This window comes from Eptesicus fuscus, chromosome 13, assembly GCF_027574615.1.
Source record: "Eptesicus fuscus isolate TK198812 chromosome 13, DD_ASM_mEF_20220401, whole genome shotgun sequence".
Taxonomy (NCBI): Eukaryota; Metazoa; Chordata; class Mammalia; order Chiroptera; family Vespertilionidae; genus Eptesicus; species Eptesicus fuscus.
Window position 1 is genome coordinate 12,725,707 of NC_072485.1, and position 22,902 is coordinate 12,748,608.

General features: G+C 39.4%; 1 protein-coding gene and 1 long non-coding RNA gene across 2 annotated transcripts; one reads left to right on the top strand and one right to left on the bottom strand.

The window, feature by feature from the left end:
- Positions 1–287: 287 nt before the first annotated feature.
- LOC129151357 (uncharacterized) lies at positions 288–1,282 on the bottom strand. Its single transcript, XR_008558042.1, has 3 exons — positions 1,234–1,282; positions 806–915; positions 288–702 (listed from the first exon to the last, which is right to left on the bottom strand). It is a non-coding gene; the product is annotated as an uncharacterized LOC129151357 (long non-coding RNA).
- RAB39A (RAB39A, member RAS oncogene family) lies at positions 1,141–22,360 on the top strand. The gene is made up of 2 exons (XM_008156076.3): positions 1,141–1,439; positions 21,452–22,360. The coding sequence occupies exons 1-2, from the start codon at positions 1,213–1,215 to the stop codon at positions 21,876–21,878; spliced, it is 654 nt and encodes a 217-aa protein (XP_008154298.3). The 5' UTR covers positions 1,141–1,212; the 3' UTR covers positions 21,879–22,360.
- The last annotated feature ends 542 nt before the right edge of the window (positions 22,361–22,902 follow it).

Here is a 22,902-nt window from a genome sequence, read left to right on the forward strand (position 1 = left end):
AAAGGGGGAGATTTGAGGTTTAAATCTATGAAAAAAGTCCAAAAACATAGGTGGCAAAGGATTAAACATATCCTCTTCCTCCAAAACAAGAAAGGAAGGATAATAACAATAGTACACGTTTAGATGTGGGCATGAAAAAACGTGGAAATGTTGAAAATTCTACTTTGGGAAAAAAATACTTTAAAACTGTTTTAAAAGATAAACTTTGAATCCACTGTTTTCCAGTTTTAAGAAAGGCATGAGAAAGCAGTAAGACCTCACCAGAATTTAAGTGTGCTTTTGTTTATTTAGATCCCTGACCAGACAAGCTAAGTTGAGACGGAGAAGAATGGGATCTTTTTTTAAACATTGTTCTGATTTACAGAACAGAGACGGAGAAGAATGGGATCTTTTTTTGAGTCTCTCCATATTTCACTTTTCTTTCTCCTCTCCTTTCCCGGGCTGGAGATGATACCTGCCCTTTTTCTCCCTCTTCTGTGGCACTGAACGCGGTGAGGAAAAGATGCCGGCGGCGGGAGCGGCGGCCAAGGCCCTTCCGGAAGCATCCAGAACCTGCTCTGAAAATTGACTTCCTTCGGGTTCTCCAACCCCTGCCCCTCAGGACGCCTCGGAGTGACGCTCAGCAAGACGAGAAGAGCAGGAAGGCGCAACCAGAACCTTCGGAAACCCGGGCGGTGACGGAGGCCCCAGGGCTGGCCAAGCCTATTAAAGAAGCAGCAACAGCAGTGACTCAGGTCCCGGCTTCAAAACTCACAGCGGGAGTCTGACAAGCCCGCCCTGACGCGTGTAAGAAAACGATCCTCACTTTTCATTGGCTGGCCGTCCTGGAATGAAGCCCTTACTTCATTCCCATTGGCTGTTGCTCCTGTCACGTCCCTTCACCACACCCACTTTCCCATCGGCGCCCAGTGAGCTCTGCGGGAGAGTGATTTCCCCAAATCGGGGCGGGAGCCCGCGCGGCCAGCTCGACCCCCTCCCCGGCGCGGTCCCGCCCCGCCCCCGGCCCCGGCCCCGGCCCCGGCCCGGCCGCCCGGCGCCCCGCCTCCCCCTCCGGAGAGGGCGGGGTCCAGGCGGCGGCCGCAGCCGCAGGAATGTGCTGGAAGCAGGCGGGCGGGCCGCCGGAGGTGCTGAAGGGACAGTTCCCGCCGCCGAACTTGCCGGGCGGCAGACGGGAGGGTGGGGCGGCCCCGCAGCCGGCCGGGCCCGTAAGGGATGGAGACCATTTGGATCTACCAGTTCCGCCTCATCGTGATCGGGGACTCCACGGTGGGCAAGTCGTGCCTCCTGCACCGCTTCACCCAGGGCCGCTTCCCGGGGCTGCGCTCCCCCGCCTGCGACCCCACCGTCGGCGTGGACTTCTTCTCCCGCCTGCTGGAGATCGAGCCGGGCAAGAGGATCAAGCTGCAGCTCTGGGACACGGCGGGGCAGGAGCGCTTCAGGTAGGCCGTCGGCGCCGGACCGGGGACCTCCGGCACCCGCCGCCCTTCCCCAAGCCTCGGCGCCGGAGCCCTGGTCCGGGGAGGCTTTCTGGCCCTTCCCCTCGAAAGTGCAGACCCTCCATTCTCGCTTCCCCTTTGCCCCTCCCCTTCCAGGGTCGACTTCCTCCTCCGCAATTTCTCACTTCTTTCTTTGGCACCCATTTCCTGCGCCCCCTTTCACTCATTCATTTCCTCGCCTGAACCCGGGGTCACCCTCACCGAACCCCCTCTTCCCCACCCCGCTCCGCTCCTGCTGGTGTTTTGATCCCCAACTCTTCGGTTCCCCTTCTGCCTTCTCCCCAAAACTCAGCGTCCCTTGCTGCACACACCCTGCCGGCCACCCTCCGCGGAGCCCCCCTTTTCCTCCCCTAACCTCGCCGCTCCCCCTCTGCGCGGCCCGGGAGAACTGCCAAGTGGGGTTCCCAGGCTCGTGATTGGTCCCTTCAGCTGCACAGCAGCGGTGCCCCGGCGCCGGTTCCTCCTGCCGGAGCTCGCCGAGCATCGCCGAGGGAGAGGGATGCTGTAATGGCCTGAACACCTCGCAGCACCGAATGTGGTCATCAGAAACACTGGCCGTGACCCGGGGGAATGTGTCTTGTACAACAAGCAGATGTGACATCAAGGGACACGGGCACAGCTCAGGGTTTTTTTGCTTTGTTTTTTGTTTTTGTTTTTGTTTTTTTGTTTTTTGTTTTTTTTTTAAGGGTTGAGTTCTCTTTACAAGTTTATCATCATTGGTGCTTTGGTGGGGAAAAGGTATACAGAGATTTGTCGGGAACTCTATTGTATTTATAACGTTCCAAGGTGAATATACGTGTCTAAGCAAGAGGGATTCAAATGAGTAGTCTTACTGTAAATGTTCGCTGAAACGCTGAAAGAAGGATTTCACAAAGGCGACTTACGTTATGTAAAATAAAAACTAAATGTAAATTGTATGCCCTTCCTGGACGTGTAAGACTGAATCAAATACAAAGCACATTTTAAGTTTCTAGGATTCAAGGACACTTTTTTTTTTAGAGGAAGGTAGGGAATCTGATATGCTGTAGTCTTTGGAGATTTTTTAAAAATTTCAAATCGGCAAGCAAGCATTTTGCAGTCTTCAGCAAACACTGGGCTTGCGAAATACAGTACTCCATGAGAGGACTTCCCAAACATAGTTTCCCCTCACCCGCAGCCAGCATCCGTTCCCTATGAGATCATCCTACTTTTGTGAGATGGTTCCAGCATTTAAAGTTCTGGCTTCCATTCCCAGCTATGACACTGATTCATAGAGATAATAAGTGAACTGCTTAGCTTGCTTATACCTTAGTTTTCCTATGTACGAAGTGGAAAGATGGTAAGGGCAGCCCTTCAGAACGACGTGAAAGGTTTTTGGTTTGAATTATACAATACCTAGAATTTCATGAAGAACTTTTCTTCCTCTTCAGGAAGCTTCCATTAATTAAAATAATTTTCAAACTTCTGATTCCTCATCTGTGAAATGAAGGCGCTCTAAGGTTCCTTCTAGTTTTACCATTCTAAGATAGATTACAAATTCCTTTAGCATTTGCTAATAGCTCTTGCTTCACCCCTCTAAAGTGGATATAATAAAAACATGTTTTGAATGCTTTAAACTCCTACCATCTACTATGAATTGCAACTACAAGAAACACGGGTGGTAAAATTTTATTGTGTCTAATTGTTTCCTTAACAGTGGTTCCTGAACTTACTGACAAGAGAATACAGGATAATTAGTTAGATCTTAAAGACTTTTCTGTTAAATAGATCATTCTCTTTAAGAAGAAAGTATATAGTAATTCATCTTAAATACATTATTAAAACCAGATGGTAACTTCATAATAATATAAGAAAATTTAGAAAATGTTTACTGACAATGAGTCATACTTTATTTTGTCTGGCTCTTTAATAAGATGTATTTACAAATACATATTTCAGTAGCTACCTCCAAATATTTGATTTTCTCTCATTTAGCAGGATGTTTCACCATATAATTGCACTTCAAACAATTACTGTTAAATCACTCTGTATCTTCAAGAAAATACAGATACTTATTTTGAATAATAGATATCCTTGAACATTTATTTCATAGAAAGATACTATAGTTCATGAAGATACATTTCTGTCTATCGTAATCATACCATTAGGATTTTGGGAATTTTATATTTGGAGGTTTTTGTTAGTTTAAATGTAAACTAACAAAAAGGAACCTCCTTTAGACAGCTTGGCATGTAGCTTGAAAACATAGACAAAATAACAGTGAGCCAATAATTATAACTATGATTAGCCTTAGTTTTCTTTTTCCCCTCCCAGCTTAATTATGATATAACTAGAGGCCCGGTGCACGAAATTCTTGCATTCGGAGGTGGGGGGGGGTCCCTCAGCCTGGCCTGCAGCCCAGGAGTGCTTGGGGGATGTCCGACTGACGGCTTAGGCCCGCTGCCCATCAGTCGGACATCCTTAGTGCTGCCGTGGAAGCGGGAGAGGCACCAGCCGGGAGCCCGGCTTCTGGCTGAGCGGCACTCCCCCTGTGGGAGTGCACTGACCACCAGGGGGCAGCTCCTGCATCGAGCGTCTGTCCCCTGGTGGTCAGTGCGCATCATAGCAACTGGTCATTTTGCCGTTCAGTCGATTTGCAGATTAGCCTTTTATTATATAAGATAGACAAATAAAGCCTTCGTTTTCAATGTTCAGATTAACATGCTAGCAGACAATAACTACTTGCAAAAACTAAAAGGGAACAAAATAAAAATGAAGAAGGTTTAGAACAGAGATTTTCAACCAGTGTGCTGCAAGCATTTTTAAAACATGCAATACCTGACTATTTAGTCAAGGGCACCGACCTCTTTTCTCTTAGATCATCAAATAAAAAATGGCAACAGCCAATACAACAATAGCTGTCTGGTATGAATGAATCAAAATTATACTTTTTTTTGTCAAATGGGAAAAAAATATATTTTTCTATGTGCTGCAGAATTTTAGTAATTAGTTTATGTGTACCATGAAATTAAAAAGTTGAAAATCGCTTGTTTAGAAAAATAATGTATATGTGAGCATATTGTAAGTTGTAATATAACACATATATGTTAAATTATTATTATTAACACTACGTTTTAGTGAGGATAAATGTTAAATTGCTGTATTAAGAGAGTCAAAATTATAGCTCTGTCATGAATATAGAAGTTTATTTCACTTATGTAACAAGCAGTCTTAAGGTAAGTGATCCAAGTTGGAGCACCTCTCCTCCAGGCCATCATTCAGGTACTGTCCTTCTCATTTTTCTGTTATTCTTAGGACATAATCATCTTCATAATCATCTTTCCCTTCCCCTGTATTCTAAATCAGGGGAAGGGAAAAGAAAACATCTAAATTGAGCAATGTTCCTTTTAAACAACTGAGACTAACATGGTACAAATCATTTCAGCTCTCAATTCACTGAGAAGAAATTAATTGCAAAGTTACACTTAGACTGGGCTACCATGTGGCCAGGAAGAAGGAAAGATGGATTTGGCATTGTTGGGGGTTGCAGAGAAACTCACAATCACCACTTTTAATTTTTAATCATCACAGTGGAAAAGGATTAGAAAGGAAATAAGAATATTGTTTAACACAGTGTTAATAAGGATAACTATTGGAATGGCTAGAAGTATGGAGAGAATCAAATGTATACATTTAATTTATTTATTTATTTATTTATTTATTTAGGAATAACCCTCTCCCCCCATGGGTGAAAGGCATCTCTTTGCCTTTCCTGCTTCTTTTTTTACATTTTTATTTTTTAATTTTTATTGTTTATAATATACAAAATAAATCTATTACCAGATTGTAGATACAAAATAGTTACCCATTTACATGCAATAAATATTAATATTTCAAGAAAAATGATTTTAAATATAATAATATTACCAAAAATGTACTAACATAGTATAATATCCCAAAAGATGTAGGAAATATTAAAAATCTGCAAGTAACAGGATTACTTCTATTCTAAACTATATGTTTTCCCCTCTGGCTCTATTTTTGTTCATCAGTTTATGTTGTTCGTTATATTCCACAAATGAGTGCGATCATGTGATATTTATCTTTCTGCATTTATCTTATTTCGCTTAGCATAATGCTCCCCAGGTCCATTCATGTTGTTGCAAATGGTAAGAGTTCCTTCTTTTTTATAGCAGCATAGTATTCCATTGTGTAGATGTATCACTGTTTTTTAATCCACTCATCTACTGATGGGCACTTAGGCTGTTTCCAAATCTAAGCTATTATAAATTGTGCTGCTATGAACATAGAGGTGCATATATCCTTTCTGATTGGTGTTTCTGATTTCTTGGGATATATTCCTAGAAGTGGGATTGCTGGATCAAATGGGAGTTCCATTTTTAATTTTTTAAAGGAAACTCCATACTGCTTTCCACAGCGGTTGCACCAGCCTTCATTCCCACCAGCAGTGCAAGAGGGTTCCTTTTTCTCCACATCCTTGCCAGCACTTGTCGTTTGTTGATTTGTTGATGATAGCCATTCTGACAGGTGTGAGATAGTGCCTCATTGTCATTTTGATTTGCATCTCTCAGATGATTAGTGACTTTGAGAATGTTTTCATATGTCTCTTGGCCTTCTGTATGTCCTCTTTCAAAAAGTGTCTATTTAGGTCCTTAGCCCATTTTTTTTTATTGGATTGTTTATCTTCCTTTTGTTGAGTTGTATGAGTTCTCTGTAAATTTTAGAGATTAAACCTTTATGAGGGATAACATTGGCAAATATGTTCTCCCATGCAGAGGGCTTTCTTGTTGTTTGTTGATGGTTTCTTTTGCTGTGCAGAAGCTTTTAATTTTGATGTAGTCCCATTTGTTTATTTTCTCCTTAGTTTCCATTGCCCTAGGAGTTGTATTGGTAAAGATATTGCTACGACATAGTCTGATATTTTGCTGCCTATGGATTCTTAAAGATTTTTATGGTTTCCCATTTTATATTTAAGCCCTTTATCCATTTTGAGTTTATTTTTGTGTATGATGTAAGTTGGTGGTCTACTTCATTTTTTTGCATCTATCAGTCCAATTTTCCCAATACCATTTATTGAAGAGACTGTCTTGACTCCATTGTATGCTCTTGCCTCCTTTGTCAAATATTAATGGCTTGGGTCAATTTCTGGTTCTCTGGTTCCATTGGTCTTTATGTCTGTTCTTGTGCAGTTTTGAGAACAGTGGCTTTGTAATATAGCTTGACAACTGGTATTATGACCCCTCCAACTTTGTTCTTCTTTCTCAGGATTGCTGTGTCTATTTTGGGGGTCTTTTTATTCCATAGGAATTTTTGTAGAGTTTGTTCTAGGTCTGTGAAATATTCCATTGGTATCTTCATGGGGATTGTGTTAAATCTATAGATTGCTTTGGGTAGTATGGACATTTTAATGATGTCAATTCTACTGATCCATGAACACGGTATATTCTTCCATCTGTTTATGTCTTTATCTCTTTTTCAACGTACTGTAGTTTTCTGAGTACAGGTCTTTTACCTCCTTAGTTAAGTTTATTCCTAGGTATCTTAATTTTTTTTTTTTGTGTGATGGTAAATGGGATTTTTTTTTTTTAGTTTCTCTTTCTGTGAGTTAATTATTGGTATAAAAAAAAAAAAGCCATAGATTTCTGGATGTTAATTTTGTATCCCGCTACATTGCCAATTTCATTTATTATGTCTAGTAGTTTTTTTGATGGAGTCTTTAGGGTTTTCTATGTACAATATCATGTCATCTGGGAATAATCACAGTTTTACTTCTTCTTTTCCAATTTGAATGCCTTTTGTTTCTTCTTGTCTGATCGCTATGGCTAGCACTTCCAATACTATGTTGAACAGGAGTGGTGAAAGTGGGCATCCCTGTCTTGTTCTTGTTCTTAGGGGAAATGGTTTTAGTTTTTGCCCATTGACTATGATGTTGACTGTAGGTTTGTCATATATGGCCTTTATCATGTTGAGATATGCTCCCTCTATTCCCACTTTCCTGAGAGTTTTTATCAAAAATGGGTGTTGGATTTCGTTGAATGCTTTTTCTGCATTTATTGATATGATCATGTGATTTTTGTCTTTCAATCTGTTTATGTGATGTATCTCGTTTATTGATTTGCAAATATTGTACCAGCCTTGCATCCCTGGAATAAATCCCACTTGATGATGGTGTATGATCTTTTTAATATGTTGCTGGATGCGATTTGCTAGTTTTTAGCATCTTTGTTCATTAGGGATAGTGGCCTGCAGTTCTCTTTCCTTGTATTGTCTTTATCTGGTTTTGGAATTAGGATAATTCTGGCCTCATAAAAAAGAGTTGGGAAGTGTTCCTTCCTCTTGGATTTTCTGAAATAGTTTGAGGAGTATAGGTGTTAGTTCTTCTTTGAATATTTGATAAAACCCCTGTGAAGCCATCTAGACCTGGGTTTTGTTTGCTGGGATTTTTTTAAATTATTGCTTCTATTTCATCAGTTGTTATGGGCCTATTCAGGTTTTGATTCTTCCTGATTCAATTTTGAGAGATTGTATTTTTCTAGGAATTTGTCTATTTCATCCACATTGTCCAGCTTGTTGGCATATAGTTGTTCATAGTATTTTCTTACAATCCTTTGTATTTCTGTGGTATCAGTATTTACTTCTCCACTTTTGTTTCTGGTTTTATTTATTTGGGTCCTCTTTCTTTGTTTCTTGATGAGTCTAGCTAATGGTTTATCAATTTTGTTAATCCTTTCAATAAACCAGCTCTTGGTTTCATTGATATTTTTGTTTTGTTTTGTTTTTTTTAGTCTCTATGTTATTTATTTCTGCTCTAATCTTTATTATTTCCTTCCTTCTACTTACTCTGAGATTTTCTTGTTGTTCTCTTTCTAGTTCTTTAAGTTGTAGGGTTAAATAGTTTATTGCTCATTTTTCTTGTTTTTTGATGTACGGCTGTAGTGCTATGAATTTCCCTCTTAGGACTGCTTTTGCTGGGTGTCCCAGAGATTTGGGGTTGTTTTGTGTTCATTTTAATTTGTTTCCAGGAAGTTTTTTATTTTTTCTTGATCTTGTTGGTAACCCATTTATTGTTTAATAACATGCTAGTTAGCCTCCATGTATTTGAATGTTTTGGGGTGTTTTTACTGTAGTTGATTTCTAATTTCATTCCACTGTGATCTGAGAAGATGCTCGATATAATTTCAATCTTCCTGAACTTTTAGAGACTTGTTTTGTGTCCTATCATGTAGTCTATCTTTGTGAATGATCCATGTGCACTTGAGAAGAATGAATATTCTGCTATGTTGGGGTGAAATGTTCTATAAATGTAAATTAAATCCATCTAATCCAATGTGTCCTTTAGAGTCTTTGTTTCCTTGTTAAGTTTTTGTCTGGAAGATCTATCCAGTGAAGTCAGAGGGGTCTTAAAGCTTCTACTATGATTGTATTATTGTTGATCTCTCCATTAAAGTCCTCTAGAAGTTTTTTATATATTTAGGTGCTCCTATATTGGGTGCATATATGTTTATCAGGATTATATCCTCTTTTTGGATTGACCCCTTTAATATTATGTAGTGATCTTTGTTGTCTATTGTGATGGCCTTCATTTTAAAGTCTATTTTGTCAGATATGAGTATTGCTACTCCAGCTTTTTTTCCTTTTCCATTTGCATGGGAAATTTTTTTCCATCCCTTCACTCTCATCCTGTGTATGTCTTTTGTTTTGAGGTGGGTCTCTTGTAGACAGCATATAGTTGGGTCAGGTTTTTTTTATCCATTCAGCTACCCTATGCCTTTTGAATGGAGCATTTAATCCATTTACATTTAGGGTTATTATTGACAGGTAGTTATTTATTGCCATTTTAATTCTATCTGGCTAGGTTTCTCTCTCTGTTTCTTCTTCTCATCACAGCATTTCTTGTAATGCTGGCTTGGTGGTGATGTACTCCTTTAGTCTTTTTTTTTTTGTCTGGGAAGCTCTTTATTTGACTGTCTATTTTGAATGATAGCCTTGCTGGCTATAGTACTCTTGGTCTCAGATCCTTGCTTTCCATTATTTCGAGTACTTCATGCCATTCCCTTCTGGCCTGTAGAGTTTCTGATGAGAAATCAGGTGTCAGCCTTATGGGAACTCCTTTGTAGGTAACAGTTTTCTTTTCTCTTGCTGCTTTTAAGATTCTCTCTTTGTCTTTAATTTTTGGCATTTTAATTATGATGTGTCTGGGTGTGAGCCTGTCGGGTTCTTCTTGCTTAGGGTTCTTTGTGCCTCCTGAATTTGTGTGACTTTTTCCTTTACTAGGTTAGGGAAGTTTTCTGCCATTATTTCTTCAAACACCTTCTCTATTCCTTTTTCCCTTTCTGCCTCTTCTGCCACACCTACTATTCTAATATTGTTACTTTTCACATTGTCCCACAGCTCCCTAAAGCTGTCCTCCTGTTTTTTAATTGTTTGTTTTTGTTTTGTGGTGTGTTTTTTTTTGTTTTCTTATTAAGTGATGTTTTCAACTCTGTCTTCCAATTCACTGATTCGATCCTCAGCTTCCCCTAATCTGCTTTGTATTTCTTCAAGTGTGTTCTTTATTTGTATTATGTTATTCTTTATCTCAGACTGTTCTTTTTTCATAGTTACTCTATCTTTTTTCATGCTGTTGAGCATTTTCACCATCATTACTCTGAACTCTGTTTCAGATCAATTTCTTATTTCGGCTTCATTTATCTCTTCTTCTGGAGAATTCTCTAGTTCTTTCATTTGAGGGTTGTTTCTTTGTCTCCTCATTTAGGCTTTCTGTTTGGGTTTGTGACTACGTTTTAAGTAGATCCTCTATACCTCTCAATCTCTAGTGCAGGACAGTGTGAAAGGTTGTTTCTGACTAATTAGATCAGGTAAAGACTCAAAGCCTCCAGAGACTGCCTCTGCCTACAGAATGATAAGATTCCAACTTGAATTGCCCCCCAGGAAATTGTCCTCAGGTGCAGTGAGTTTTTTCAATAGGGTAGGGCAGTTGCTTCTGCCTGGAGGCTAATTGTTATTTTTAATCTCTTAAGTGGCCTCAGGGCAAGGTGTTTCCAATAGGGTGTTTCAACTGTCTTCTTACCAGGCAAGGCAAATGTCTATGTGGGAAAGATGTCTTCTGCTGCGTGAGGGAATGCCTCAACCCAGGAAACTTGGGGTGTCTGCCTTCTTAGCTCTATCCCCCAAGTCCCCAGTCCTGGCTTCTGCTCTCACAGCTCCAGTCCACTTCACCCTCCCTCTGCCGGAGCACAAGGTGGGTGGCTCCACAGGGAATTTTGTGTGTTGGCCCTTTAAGAGGGTGCCTGAGTTTTCAGCTGTTACTCCCTGGCAGACAGCACCCTGCTGCTTTTCAGAGCCAGATGGTATGTGGGTACCCTCCTCAGTTTTGTTGCTCTCAGCTGAGGGGTCCAACTTGGGGATTAGATCTCAGAGTGCTCAGTGGCAACCCTCCACAGCTGAGATATCTCTCTGGGACTTCAGTTGCTGTCTGTGGGTACCCGGCCAGCCCTTTCATGCCTCTGCCCCTCCTACCAGTCTCTATGCAGACTCCACTTTTGGTCCCTGGGTATTAGGGTTCTCTCTTGCCAGTTTTCCGTTGATTATTCAGGAAATTTTTCTATATTTTAGTTGTAATACCAGTTTGTTCCTGGGAGCATGTCCATGCAGCACCCACTTACTCTGCTGCCATTTTTAATTAATTTTTTAATTAATTTTTATTGAATTTATTGGGGTGTATATTGTATTGTGTGTTCACCTCCAAGTCAAATGTCCTTCCATCACCATTTATCCCCCTTTCACCCTCTCCTACCTCTTCCCATCTCCCCTCCCCTTTGGTAAACTCCATGCTGTTGTCTGTGCCTCTGAGTTTTGGTTTTTTTTTCTTTGCTTAATCCTTTACCTTTTTCACCCCAACCCCACTCCCCTCTGACAGCTGTCAGTCTGTTCTCTGTATATATGAGTCTGTTTCTATTTTGTTTATTAGATTCCGCATATAAGTGAAAACATATGGTACATGTCTTTCTCTGACTGGCTTACTTTACTTAGCATAATACTCTCTAGGTCTATCCATGGTATTGCAAAAGGTAAGATTTCCTTCTTTTGATGGCCTAATAGTATTCCATTGTGTAAATATACCACAGCTTTTTACCCACTCATCTACTGATGGACACTTGGGCTGTTTCCAGATCTTAGCTATTGTAAATAATGCTTCAATGACCATATGGGTGCATATATTCTTCTGAATTAGTGTTCCAGGTTTCTTTGGATATATTCCCAGAAATGGAATCGCTGGGTCATAAGGCAGTTCTATTTTTAATTTTTTGAGGTAACTCCATACTGCTTTCCACAGTGGCTGCACCAGTCAGCGTTCCCATCAACAGTGCACAAGGGTTCCTTTTTCTCCACATTCTCACTAACACTTGTTGTTTATTGATTTATTAATGATAACCATTCTGACAGATGTGAGGTGATATCTCATTGTGGTTTTAGTTTGCATTTCTCTGATGATTAGTGATGTTGAGCATCTTTTCATATGTCTATGTCCACCTGTATGTCCTCTTTGGAGAAACGTCTATTCAGGCCTTTTGCCCATTTTTTATTTGGATTGTTTGAGGGGTTTTTGGTGTTGAGTTTTATAAGTTCTTAAGTTTTGGATATTAACTACTTATCAGGTGTATTATTGGCAAATATATTCTCCAATTCAGTGGGTTATCTCTTATTTTGTTGATAATTTTCTTTTTAAATATTGTTTTTATTGATTTCAGAGAGGAAGGAAGAGAGACAGAGAGATAGAAACATCGATGATAAGAGAGAATCATTGATCGGCTACCTCATGCATGCCCCCTACTGGGGATCACCCAGGCATGTGCCCTAACCACGACCTCCAGGTTCATGGGTCGATGCTTAACCCCTGAGCCACATCAGCTGGGTGATAATTTCCTTTGTGTAAAAACTTTTTAGTTTGATGTACTCCAACTTGTTTTTTTCTTCTTTTGTTTCCCTTGCCCAAAGCAATATATCAGAAAAAATTTCTACGAGAAATGTCCGAGATTTTCTTGCCAATGTTTTCTTCTAGGATTTTTATGGTTTCTAATTTAACAGTTAAGTTTTTAATCCATTTTGAGTTTATTCTTATGTGTGCTGTAAGAAGGTGGTCTAGTGTTATTTTTTTGGGGGGCCGGGGTTGTACGTGTCTGTACATTTTTTCTAATACAATTTATTAAATAGACTGTCTTTAGCCCATTGTATGTTTTTGCCTCCTTGGTCAAATATTAATTGACCATAAAGTCATGGGTTTATTTCTGGGCTCTATTCTGTTCCATTGAATATATATATATCTGTTTTTATGCCAGTACCATGCTGTTTGTTTTGGTTTTTTTTAAAATATATTTTTATTGATTTCAGAGAGGAAGGGAGAAGCAGAGAGAGAGAGAGCAACATCAATGATGAGAGAGAATCACTGATCGGCTGCCTCCTGCATGCCCCCCCACCAGGGATTAAGTTCACAACTTGGGCATGTGCCCCTGACCGGAATCGAACCTGAGACCCTTCAGTCTGAAGGCTGATGCTCTATCCACTGAGCAAACTGGCTAGGTCGGTACCATGCTATTTTGATTACTATGGCCTTGTAGTATAATTTTACATCAGGTAGCATGATTCAAACTTTTCCCATAAAAAGCACTTTTATGAGATAAAGAAATAGCAATGTTAGCTGTAAGTAATAGGAAACCTTGAGGCTTCACACCAGATTTGGCCTTTTATTTGTTTTTCTTTCATATTATCTGTCTTTTGAGGTGCTATAGTTTCATCTCCTAAAAACAGTGGGAAAGGCCCAGATTACAAGGCAGGGGTCGCAGTAAATGAAGCATCAACACAATGAATGTTCCCAGAAGGAGGCGGAGGAGTGTAATATCATAGTGAACAGAGGCTCTCCTGAGACTAATGCTTTCATAGGATGCTTGCTGCCCACAGCCTTTGGCATCAAAGTACTTCTAGCCTCTAAATGCCTATTTTACAATTGGCAAAGCCACAAGAAGGGCATTTTCAGGATGGAACATCTGGTTCACTTTACCGAAGTAAGTCAGCAAGTGCTCTATATTTTGTTGCTTTTTAAAAGGCTTATGCATATCCAACCAAGTTCATAACAGCATATAATCTTGCCACTTTCAGATAAGATTTTATATATAAGTAACTAGTATAAATAATCGTGAGCATTCTAGGGCCTATGGACTTTTGTCCTTCATATGACAACACCATCCTGCTTTAAGTGCCTTCCAGGAAACTAAATAACTGTTTAATTTGAGATGTCATTGACATTTTTAGAATATCAGCAATCATGTCATTTGTGTCAAAAAATTCTAAATTCACACTTAATTGCACTGCTCTTATATTAAGTAACTAATTGTAAATGTAAGCAAACTTCAGTGCTCTCAATATCATTTATCTATGTATTTCAGGAATAAAATTAAAGAGGAAAATTGAACAGTTAAAAATGTTTACATAAACAAGGTGACCACATTTTTCTATTCTAAAGCAAACATACATGTAAGAATAAATTTTATGGATAAATAAAGAAAATGTGATGTATACATATGAATAAATGTTATTCGGCCATAAAAAAAGGAAAGCCTATAATATGCTACAACATAGATGAATCTTGAGGACTTTATGCTAAGTAAAACAAGCCAGTCACAGAAGGAAGGACAAATACTGCACGATTCCTCTTATCTGAGGGACCTAAAGTAGGCAAGCTCATGGAAGCAGGAAGTAAAAGAGTGGTTGCCATGGGGTGGGAGGAGAAGGAGATGAGCTGCTGTTCAGTGGTGTATGGGGTTTCAGTCATGCAAGATGAAAAAGGTCTAGAGATCTACTATACGACATTGTGATATAGTTAATAATACTCTACTATGCACTTAAAATTGTTAAGGGTAGATCTCATGTGTTTTTCAGCACAATAATTTTTTGAAATAATGAACTTTGGCCTCATGAAACTTGAAAATTTAAAAATATCTGTGACTTTGATTTGTATTATTCTTTTCTTATAAAATATACGCAGACTGTATCAATCAGGTATTTGGTTGCTAGCAACAAAACCAACTTGAAGACCTTAATCAAAAATGAAAGTAACTGGAAGCATATCTGAGGCACAGAGACTTGGTGGGAAACTAGAGGGACCATGCCTAGAATGAACCAAAAGATCCCAGGAGTTCTGGGCAGCAGGAACCAGAGAACGCCAGGTGATCCCCACAATATTGTTATCCCTTTTTTTTTTTTTTTTTTTGGCTGTTTACCCACTTCCATAAGAATCCCCAGATGACCATAGCTGGTTTGGCTCAGTGGATAGAGCATTAGCCCGCAGACTGAAGGGTCCCAGATTCCATTCCAGTTAAAGACACATACCTAGCTTGTAGGCTAGATCCCTGGCCCTCGTAGGGGTATGTGTGGGAGGCAACCAATCCATGTGTCAGTAGCTGCTGGGAAAATGGGTGTTAAGCAGTGACAGTCCAGGTAAGAGAAAGTCCCTGTTGAGCCCAGTCATAGCCTCCATCTCTCCACCAAGACCTCTTTGAGTCCAAACTGGGGTGAAAGTTTACTGACTTAACTGTAGGACAGAATGTTTTGTTTCATTGATTATTAGGAACGCTCTTTGTCTCTCCCCTTCGATTCCACTCTCTAAAAATCATTGGAAAATATCCTCAGGGGAGGATTAACAAAAAAGCGGGGGTGGGGAGGGATGACTCCCCAAATGGCCAGTTGGCAGCCTCAGCTAATTCAGAAGCATCATGTGGTTTTCCAGTGAAAGTATTTCTTCCTTGGATACTAAACCTTTATATCAGCATAGTTTAGAGTTACAGGAATTAGGGGCAACAAAAAAGTTTACTAACTCATTAAGTGTAATTGTGAGAGGTACCATAACCCCATTTTCACCCCTTGTTTCCCAAACCACTATATCTATTTATGGGGAGGAAGAATACCATCTACTTTATTCCTCACTGGTTCAGAACATATACATCTTGAAGGATCATGCTAAAATTTTAAATCTGGATATGAGCATAACTGAATCGACGGATCACGAGAATTCTCGCTTCGTATTATACAGTGTTTTACAAAGTATCATACTTTAAAAAGATATTAGCTTGTAAGAACATGTAATAAAAAACTTCAAAATGCAATGGGTATTTAATTTTAAAGCGAGCCTTTAACATCTATGTAAAACGTTTTTTGTACTCATTCAATAGAAACTTACCTGGCCACTGGGTAAAGCTAGCAATAAAACTACTGGTCCGCAATGTGTTAATATCCATTCCACAGTTTTATAGGACAAGATGTGACAGTGACAAGATCACTGAATTCCATGGCACCAGGCCATTTCCCTATCTCTTCCTCTGTTAAGTGAAGTCTTTGGTCTGTATCAAAGTATGGGATACCATGGCTGTGTAAGGCATTCCATAAGTTCATGGATGGTGGTGCAAGTATCATTTGAATCCAGATTAAATGTCTGTTACAGTGAGGACATATCAGTGTCCCCTCCATGATAGCCATCCCAGAGTAAAGTACCATATCCAAGGTGTCAGTGGCTGCTGGGAAAATGGGTGTTAAGCAGTGACAATCCAGGTAATAGAAAGTCTCTGTTGAGCCCAGTCATAGCCTCCACCTCTTTGAGTCCAAACTGGGATGAAAGTTTACTGAATTAACTGTAGGACAGAATGTTTTGTTTCACTGATTATTAGAAACTCTTCCATAGAGGGGTTTATGGTGACTATTCACATAGGATGCAAGTATTCACATCCATCTACATACCTCTTCCCCGATACCTCCTATTTCAGTCCTCCAACCTTGTTTTTTTTTTTTTTTCCAATATGTCAAACCCTTATTCTCTGTTCATGAATTGGTGTAGATTCTTACCTACATCTCTCCATCTCTTCCTCTGGGAGAAGTTCCACACGTGGAACTTTTCCACTGACCTTCAAGTTGAATGGGGCTGACCAATGCCACCATATTGTTTCCAGCCATCTGTAAGGCAGACTTGAATTTTTTTCCTCTTTTATTATAGGGAAATCCAGATAAGGCCATACATTGAGAGGGTGCTGCAGGAGTAGGTGTGCTTGGTGTTTGAGCCTTGTTACTCTGGGCCCCCTCAGGTTCCAACCCTATTCCTGCCTATATATATGACTTCTGCTTGGTGACAAAGTCCCAGCCTGGTGAGTCAGAGAACACATAGCTCTTAATGAGCACTTAGGCTGCAGTCACTTGGTGTTCCACAGCCAGGCATTTATTTGGTCTCTTATCAAAGCAAGTTTGTAAGCCACAAATGGTTTCTCAAAAATGAAATAGCTCTTGACAGTGAAAGCATGCCTTTATTCCAAAATGCCACTCCTGTAATTGTCTAGTGGAACTTTCCCAGGCTTGATAGAGCATTCCAATCTGCTATAGGCACTTCAGGTCGGCTCTCACATTAATGTTTCTCTTTCTCTCTCTCTGTCTCTCTCAAAATCAATGAAAATATTTTTAAAAAATAAATTAAAGAATTATAGTAAAAACATGTTTGTGGGCTGTGAGATATTGATCAAAGAGTAGATTAAATTTTGCAGTTTTTTGAAGTAGTGAGCAATTCTGATGATGAAAAGGAAGTGGATAAGAAAGGCAGAATGAAGGGGAAAGTTCATTAGAGACAAGAAAATCAAGAAACTTAGAAATGACATCAGATAGTTCAATGGATGCTGAAAACAGTGATCAGAAGGTCAGGAATTGAGATAGAAAGGAAAACAAAACAGAGTGCTAGTCTTCAGTACATGGAGAATGACCAAGCAGTTGGCAGATGACAACAGATGATTCTGATGGCATAAGCCTCGAAGGAGCAGGGAATTTTTTCACAACAGGGTCGGGAGAGAATCATTATCTGGAAGTGGCACTGGGGAGGCAGAAGGCACCTCCTGATCCTATGAAATGAGCAACATGAGCATGCTGCAGGGAAAACTGTGTTCTCAGGGACAGGCCGGTTTTAGTTAAGGCAAGGAGGAGGAGAAAACATTCTGAGAGAAGACTGTTCTCTGAAAGCGGGATAGGAGTTGCTAATAGTGTAACTTTCTAGGTAGGTTTAAAATATATATATATATATATTATGTATATATAATATATTATATACATATTATATGTATATATAATATATTATATATATTTATATGTATATATATTACATATATATGTGTGTGTATATGTGTGTGTGTGTGTGTGTGTGTATATATATATACACTAGAGGCCCAGCATGCACAAAATCGTGTGTGGTTAGGGTCCCTACACCTACCCTGGCCTCTGTCGCTGGCCGCCCTGTGACTAAGAGGTGCTCCATGCACTTCATGGTGCGTGGTCATCCGTTCGGTTGTGACAGCACCTGGCTCTTTATATATTAGGATACCAGGTCTTCCACTTGGGAGGAACAAGATGTGGCTAAGAGCTTATAACCCTGATCCATGTCTTTCATAATTCACCTAACCCATCATACCACCATCACACTGGGTTTAGGGTATGCTATATATCCCTTTTATCAGTATTGCCAGAGTATAGTCTCATAACTCTTAATTCTCCCATAATACACCGGAGACCAAATTGTAATCCATTCATATATTTCTCCCTTCTCTTTTTCCCTATTTTTCCTTTCTTTAAATCATCCATTCATTCTGTGAGACTTTCAAAGCCCACAAGGAAATAGACATAAAGTAACATTCAACAAGATGTCATTGCTTATAAAGAATTGCTACTCATCATCAACTCTTGCTTTACAGGGAGCCCTACCTACCTAGTTCGTTTAGTATCTATTCCCTACCTCTTTATAATACCTTCAAGAACTTCTAGAGATCTAAATGTCCTGACTCAAGAAAGGAGATCCAAAGAAAGATAGATGCTTCCTTGCCCTCACTGTAAGACCTGCCTTTCAAGTTTCAGTTTTCAGCCTGAAGGCCTGTCTCTTCCCCTAAATGAGCGATCTTCAAACAATGTGCCGCAAGAATTTTGACAACATGCAATACCTGACTGTTTAGTCAGGGGCACCGAACGCTTTTCCCTTAGATTGCCAAATTAAAAAATGGCAACAGCCAACACAACAATAATCCAGTGTGAATTATATATTTTAGTGTGGCACAGAATTTGAGTAATTAGTTTATGTGTTCCCTGAGATGAAAAAGGTTGAAAATCACTGTCTTATTGTTCAATTATATTATTATTATATAGAAAATGGTAGGTGTCATATTAAGACCCTTTATTCTAACTAATCATTAATAAGGGCTGTTTTATAGCATAATTGCATATACTTTGCTGTAATTTTATTTTACAGAATTATTTGCCAGCTATATTCCAAATGTTTTCAAAATTAAATACAAGGTACTAGAACACATGGCATTTCCTACAGTGTAAGACATGCCCCTGCCTAATATACAAGCATTTATTTCAACACTGAGTTTTCAACCACAAAAGCATGTTTGCTTGTTGTTGTTTTTCATCTTCACCTGAGGATTTTTATTTTATTTTATTGATTTAGAGAGAGGAAGGGAGAGAGAGAGAGAAAAACATCAATGTGAGGGTGAAACATCAATTGGTTGCCTCCTGTACTCGCCCCAACGGGGGATCAAACCCACAACCTAGGTATGTGTCCTGACTGGGAATTAAACCCGCCACCTTTTGGTGCACAGGACGATGCTCCAAACAACTGATACACCCAGCCAGGGCAAATACATGTTTTTAAAAGTTATACAAATGGTAAATTAAATAGGACGGGGAATAAAAGTAATGCAGACTTAGTGCTGAATAAATTAAAGCTTTCAATCTTATCATATAACCTTAGTTAGGTTTCTCCTAAGGCATTGTACATCAGCATAAATTCACACATATAAAGATGAGTAGCAAAACAATAACAAATCAGGTACCCCTCAATTTTTTTTAAAAAAAGCAACAACTGAACTGAACTGCATTATTTGTAGCCTGCTAAAGAGAGTGGGAGATTTTTTTTTTTTATTGTCAATGGCTGTATAATATAGTAGTCCTTGAGAAGATACTTTTAAAATATAATCACTTGAGAATCTCTCTGGTGGGAATTCTGAGGAGAAACAGGAAAGCAGAAGAAATGGCAAGAAAGGGGTGTAAAATAACTTTCTTCACACTCCAAGCAAATGGTACTTGTGGTATTGGGTCACAGAACTGAGCTGTAATTTCAGCAATAGGGATAATGAAGGTTTGCAAAATTTGAGAATACTAGATAATCCACTGATCCTCTGCAAAGATCTTTGATGCATCATCAAGTAACAGATGAGTTTGCTTAACACGTTAAGCACCATATCAGTCAGCGGTGACTGACACTATACTTTCCGTCCGGAAGAAAAAACAGGCTGGGCGCTTAACATGTTAAGGATGATCTCAATTCGAAAAATCATTGACAACTTGGAAACTGAGACACATGCAATCTCTGGCTCATATAACACTTAGTGCTTTCCCTCCAATAAAAGTAATCAGTATAACAAATGTTAAGTGACATCTATCATTTGCCAGGTAATATGATTACTAGGTATATAAATGAAAAATATTTGACCCTCAAAGAGTCTTGAATTTAGTGGGAGACATACCAGCAATTCCAATCAAAACATTTGAAAATTGATATACTGGCAGCATGCCAAAGGTCTAATGGAATATAAGAGAAGTGCCTAAGAGAGGTGGAGAGGGAGAGGTCAATGCCAGAAAAGCCTCATATATATGATTTTAGATCTGACTCTTGAAGGAGACATAGAAGTTTGCTAGGCAAAAAAGCATAGAAGACATTCTAGGTAGAGAAAACAACATATGTACTAGTAAAGGCAAGAAGAGAAAACATATCAAAAGGCAAGAAATATAAAACAGTATAGGCCTTGCTACCTTGCCTCATGTTCAGTCAGAAACAAATGGGACACTTGAAAGATGATCTGAAAAGCGTTTAACGAAGTAACTATTTACAGAAATGTGGGAGAGGTCAAGGGCACCAACAAAGGATGGTGAAGCTATTCGGGGATAGTAACAGAGGGAAGCCACTGACCACCTGGCCACAAGGGGCAACTGAGGGGATGAGATCTCCAGAACCTGGTGAAAGCCGTAGCCATGGGGGTGGAGCTACCCAGCAGGAGCCTTGATCAGAAGCAGAGGAACACAACCACTGCCAAGCCACAGCCTGGGTTGGGGTTGGGGGATGTCAATACCTGTTCTCCCTTCCAGCCTCCAGCAGGCACCTCCCACTGGCTGAACCCCACTGCAAGCAAGACGGCAAGGGAGTCTGGGAAAGCTTTCTGTAAAGGGTCAGCTTCCTGAAGCCCAAAGAGGGGAGACTAAATCTGGAGACGCAAAAAATCACTTGCATAACCTTGGCCAGTGTGGTTCAGTTGGATGAGTGTAGTCCCGTGCACCAAAAGGTTGCCATTCAGGGCACATACCCAGGTTGCAGGTTCCAGTGTGGGAGGCAGCCGATGTTTCTCTCTCTCTCCCTCTCCCTCTCCCTTCCTCTCTCCTAAAATCAATAAAAACATTTCTTTTGAAAAATCATTAGTGTACCTCATCTCACCTCCAAACAATGTTCTGTTTCTTTAATAGGGATAGCATAGGACTATATATATATATAGCAAGTTTGCCCTTGTTTCTTCTCTAATAGAAAGGAGATTGTTTAATTTAATGACTGGGAGATACTCATAAGATCTGGTTTGCTAGCAACCTCTGCCCTTTACCAAATCTTTCTGTGTGCCTATTTTTAACTACAATGATATAATAGTTATTCTTTCATATATTTAAAAATAATAATCCTAAGACAGTGTGAGATGCTTATTTGTCTATCTAAAAATAACATTTGCTCTCGGTGGTTGTTCACTTAAGACACTATATACTTGATTTATAAATTCTAGTTAAATCACAGTAAGGTATCTTCAAATTTTATTATGGTGCAACTTGTCCTTTTACAACATTTTTTTCTATTTATTTTTCAGATCAATAACTCGATCTTATTACCGCAACTCAGTTGGTGGATTTTTAGTATTTGACATTACTAACCGACGATCTTTTGAACATGTGAAAGATTGGCTAGAAGAAGCAAAAATGTATGTACAGCCATTTCGGATTGTATTTTTGCTAGTGGGACACAAATGCGACTTAGCTTCAATACGTCAAGTTACAAGGGAAGAAGCTGAAAAGCTGTCAGCGGACTGTGGTATGAAGTATATAGAAACCTCAGCAAAAGATGCTACAAATGTTGAGGAATCCTTCACTATCTTGACAAGAGACATATATGACCTTATCAAAAGGGGAGAGATTTGTATTCAGGATGGCTGGGAAGGGGTGAAAAGTGGTTTTGTTCCAAATACTGTGCATTCTTCTGAGGAAGCAGTGAAGCCCAGGAAAGAATGCTTCTGCTGACTGCAAACATGCCAAAGAACCGCCAAGAACAGGTGGACGTCATTCCAGGATCGATACCCCATCAGCACTGTTTTGTAAGGTGTTTGATCCAGAGCTCTATGCTTACATGTTACACTACAAGACTCGGTGTTTTGCTAAAATATCAGGCAAAGCAGACAACTTTTTCTTGTAACTATCAAATTACCCCCTTTCCTTCTTTGTTAGCATATAGCTGAACTAATGTCCAAATATGTCAATATTACTCATTTTTCTTGAGTTTGAAATGGGGTTTTTGTGCATATATAGTCTGATTGAAAAGATTTTATCAGGAATTATGTTCTCTTGTTCATTTACTAATATTGAATAGTAAAGTGATTTAAAAGTGCACTGTTCACTTACAAATTAAACAGTCTCAGAGTTATCAATTGACTAAAATAGCAGTTCCCTGTTTAAGATACAGTACCGGGTTTTTTAAACATTTAAAATATTTATCTTCCCTTAATTTTGCCTGAACATAAAAAAATAAGTTTTATACTCATTTTTGTTCTCTGATTTATTGCTCCTGAAAAGTTTATGTTTTATGAAGCTATCTAAGGATCCAGGCAAAACATTGTATTGCAAATATTTATAAAGATAAAAACAAAGGACCACTTATCAGTGAATGTTTTGATGTTATAGCATACTGTTTTAGACAATAAAAAGAAATGTATTTCTATACTGACATTTTCAAAAAAATAAATGCAATTTACCTTGAACTAGTGTCAAAATTACCGTATTTTCCCGTGTATAAGATGCCCTCCACTTTTCCAACCAAATTAAGAAATCAATATTTTTAACTTAAGGAGTTGTTCTTCCTGTTTTCTCCACTGTCTGATCATACACACAGTGGGAGGAGGTCCAAATTGTCTCTCTGCAGCTCTATTTCCATGCTCTTTTGCATAGCTGATTTCAGTTTGAATTTTGAGAGTAAGACAATTGCTTACCGGTATTTATCTTTTTGTATTTTGGCATTTTTATGGGCTCAGAATGATCTGGTCCCTGTTGC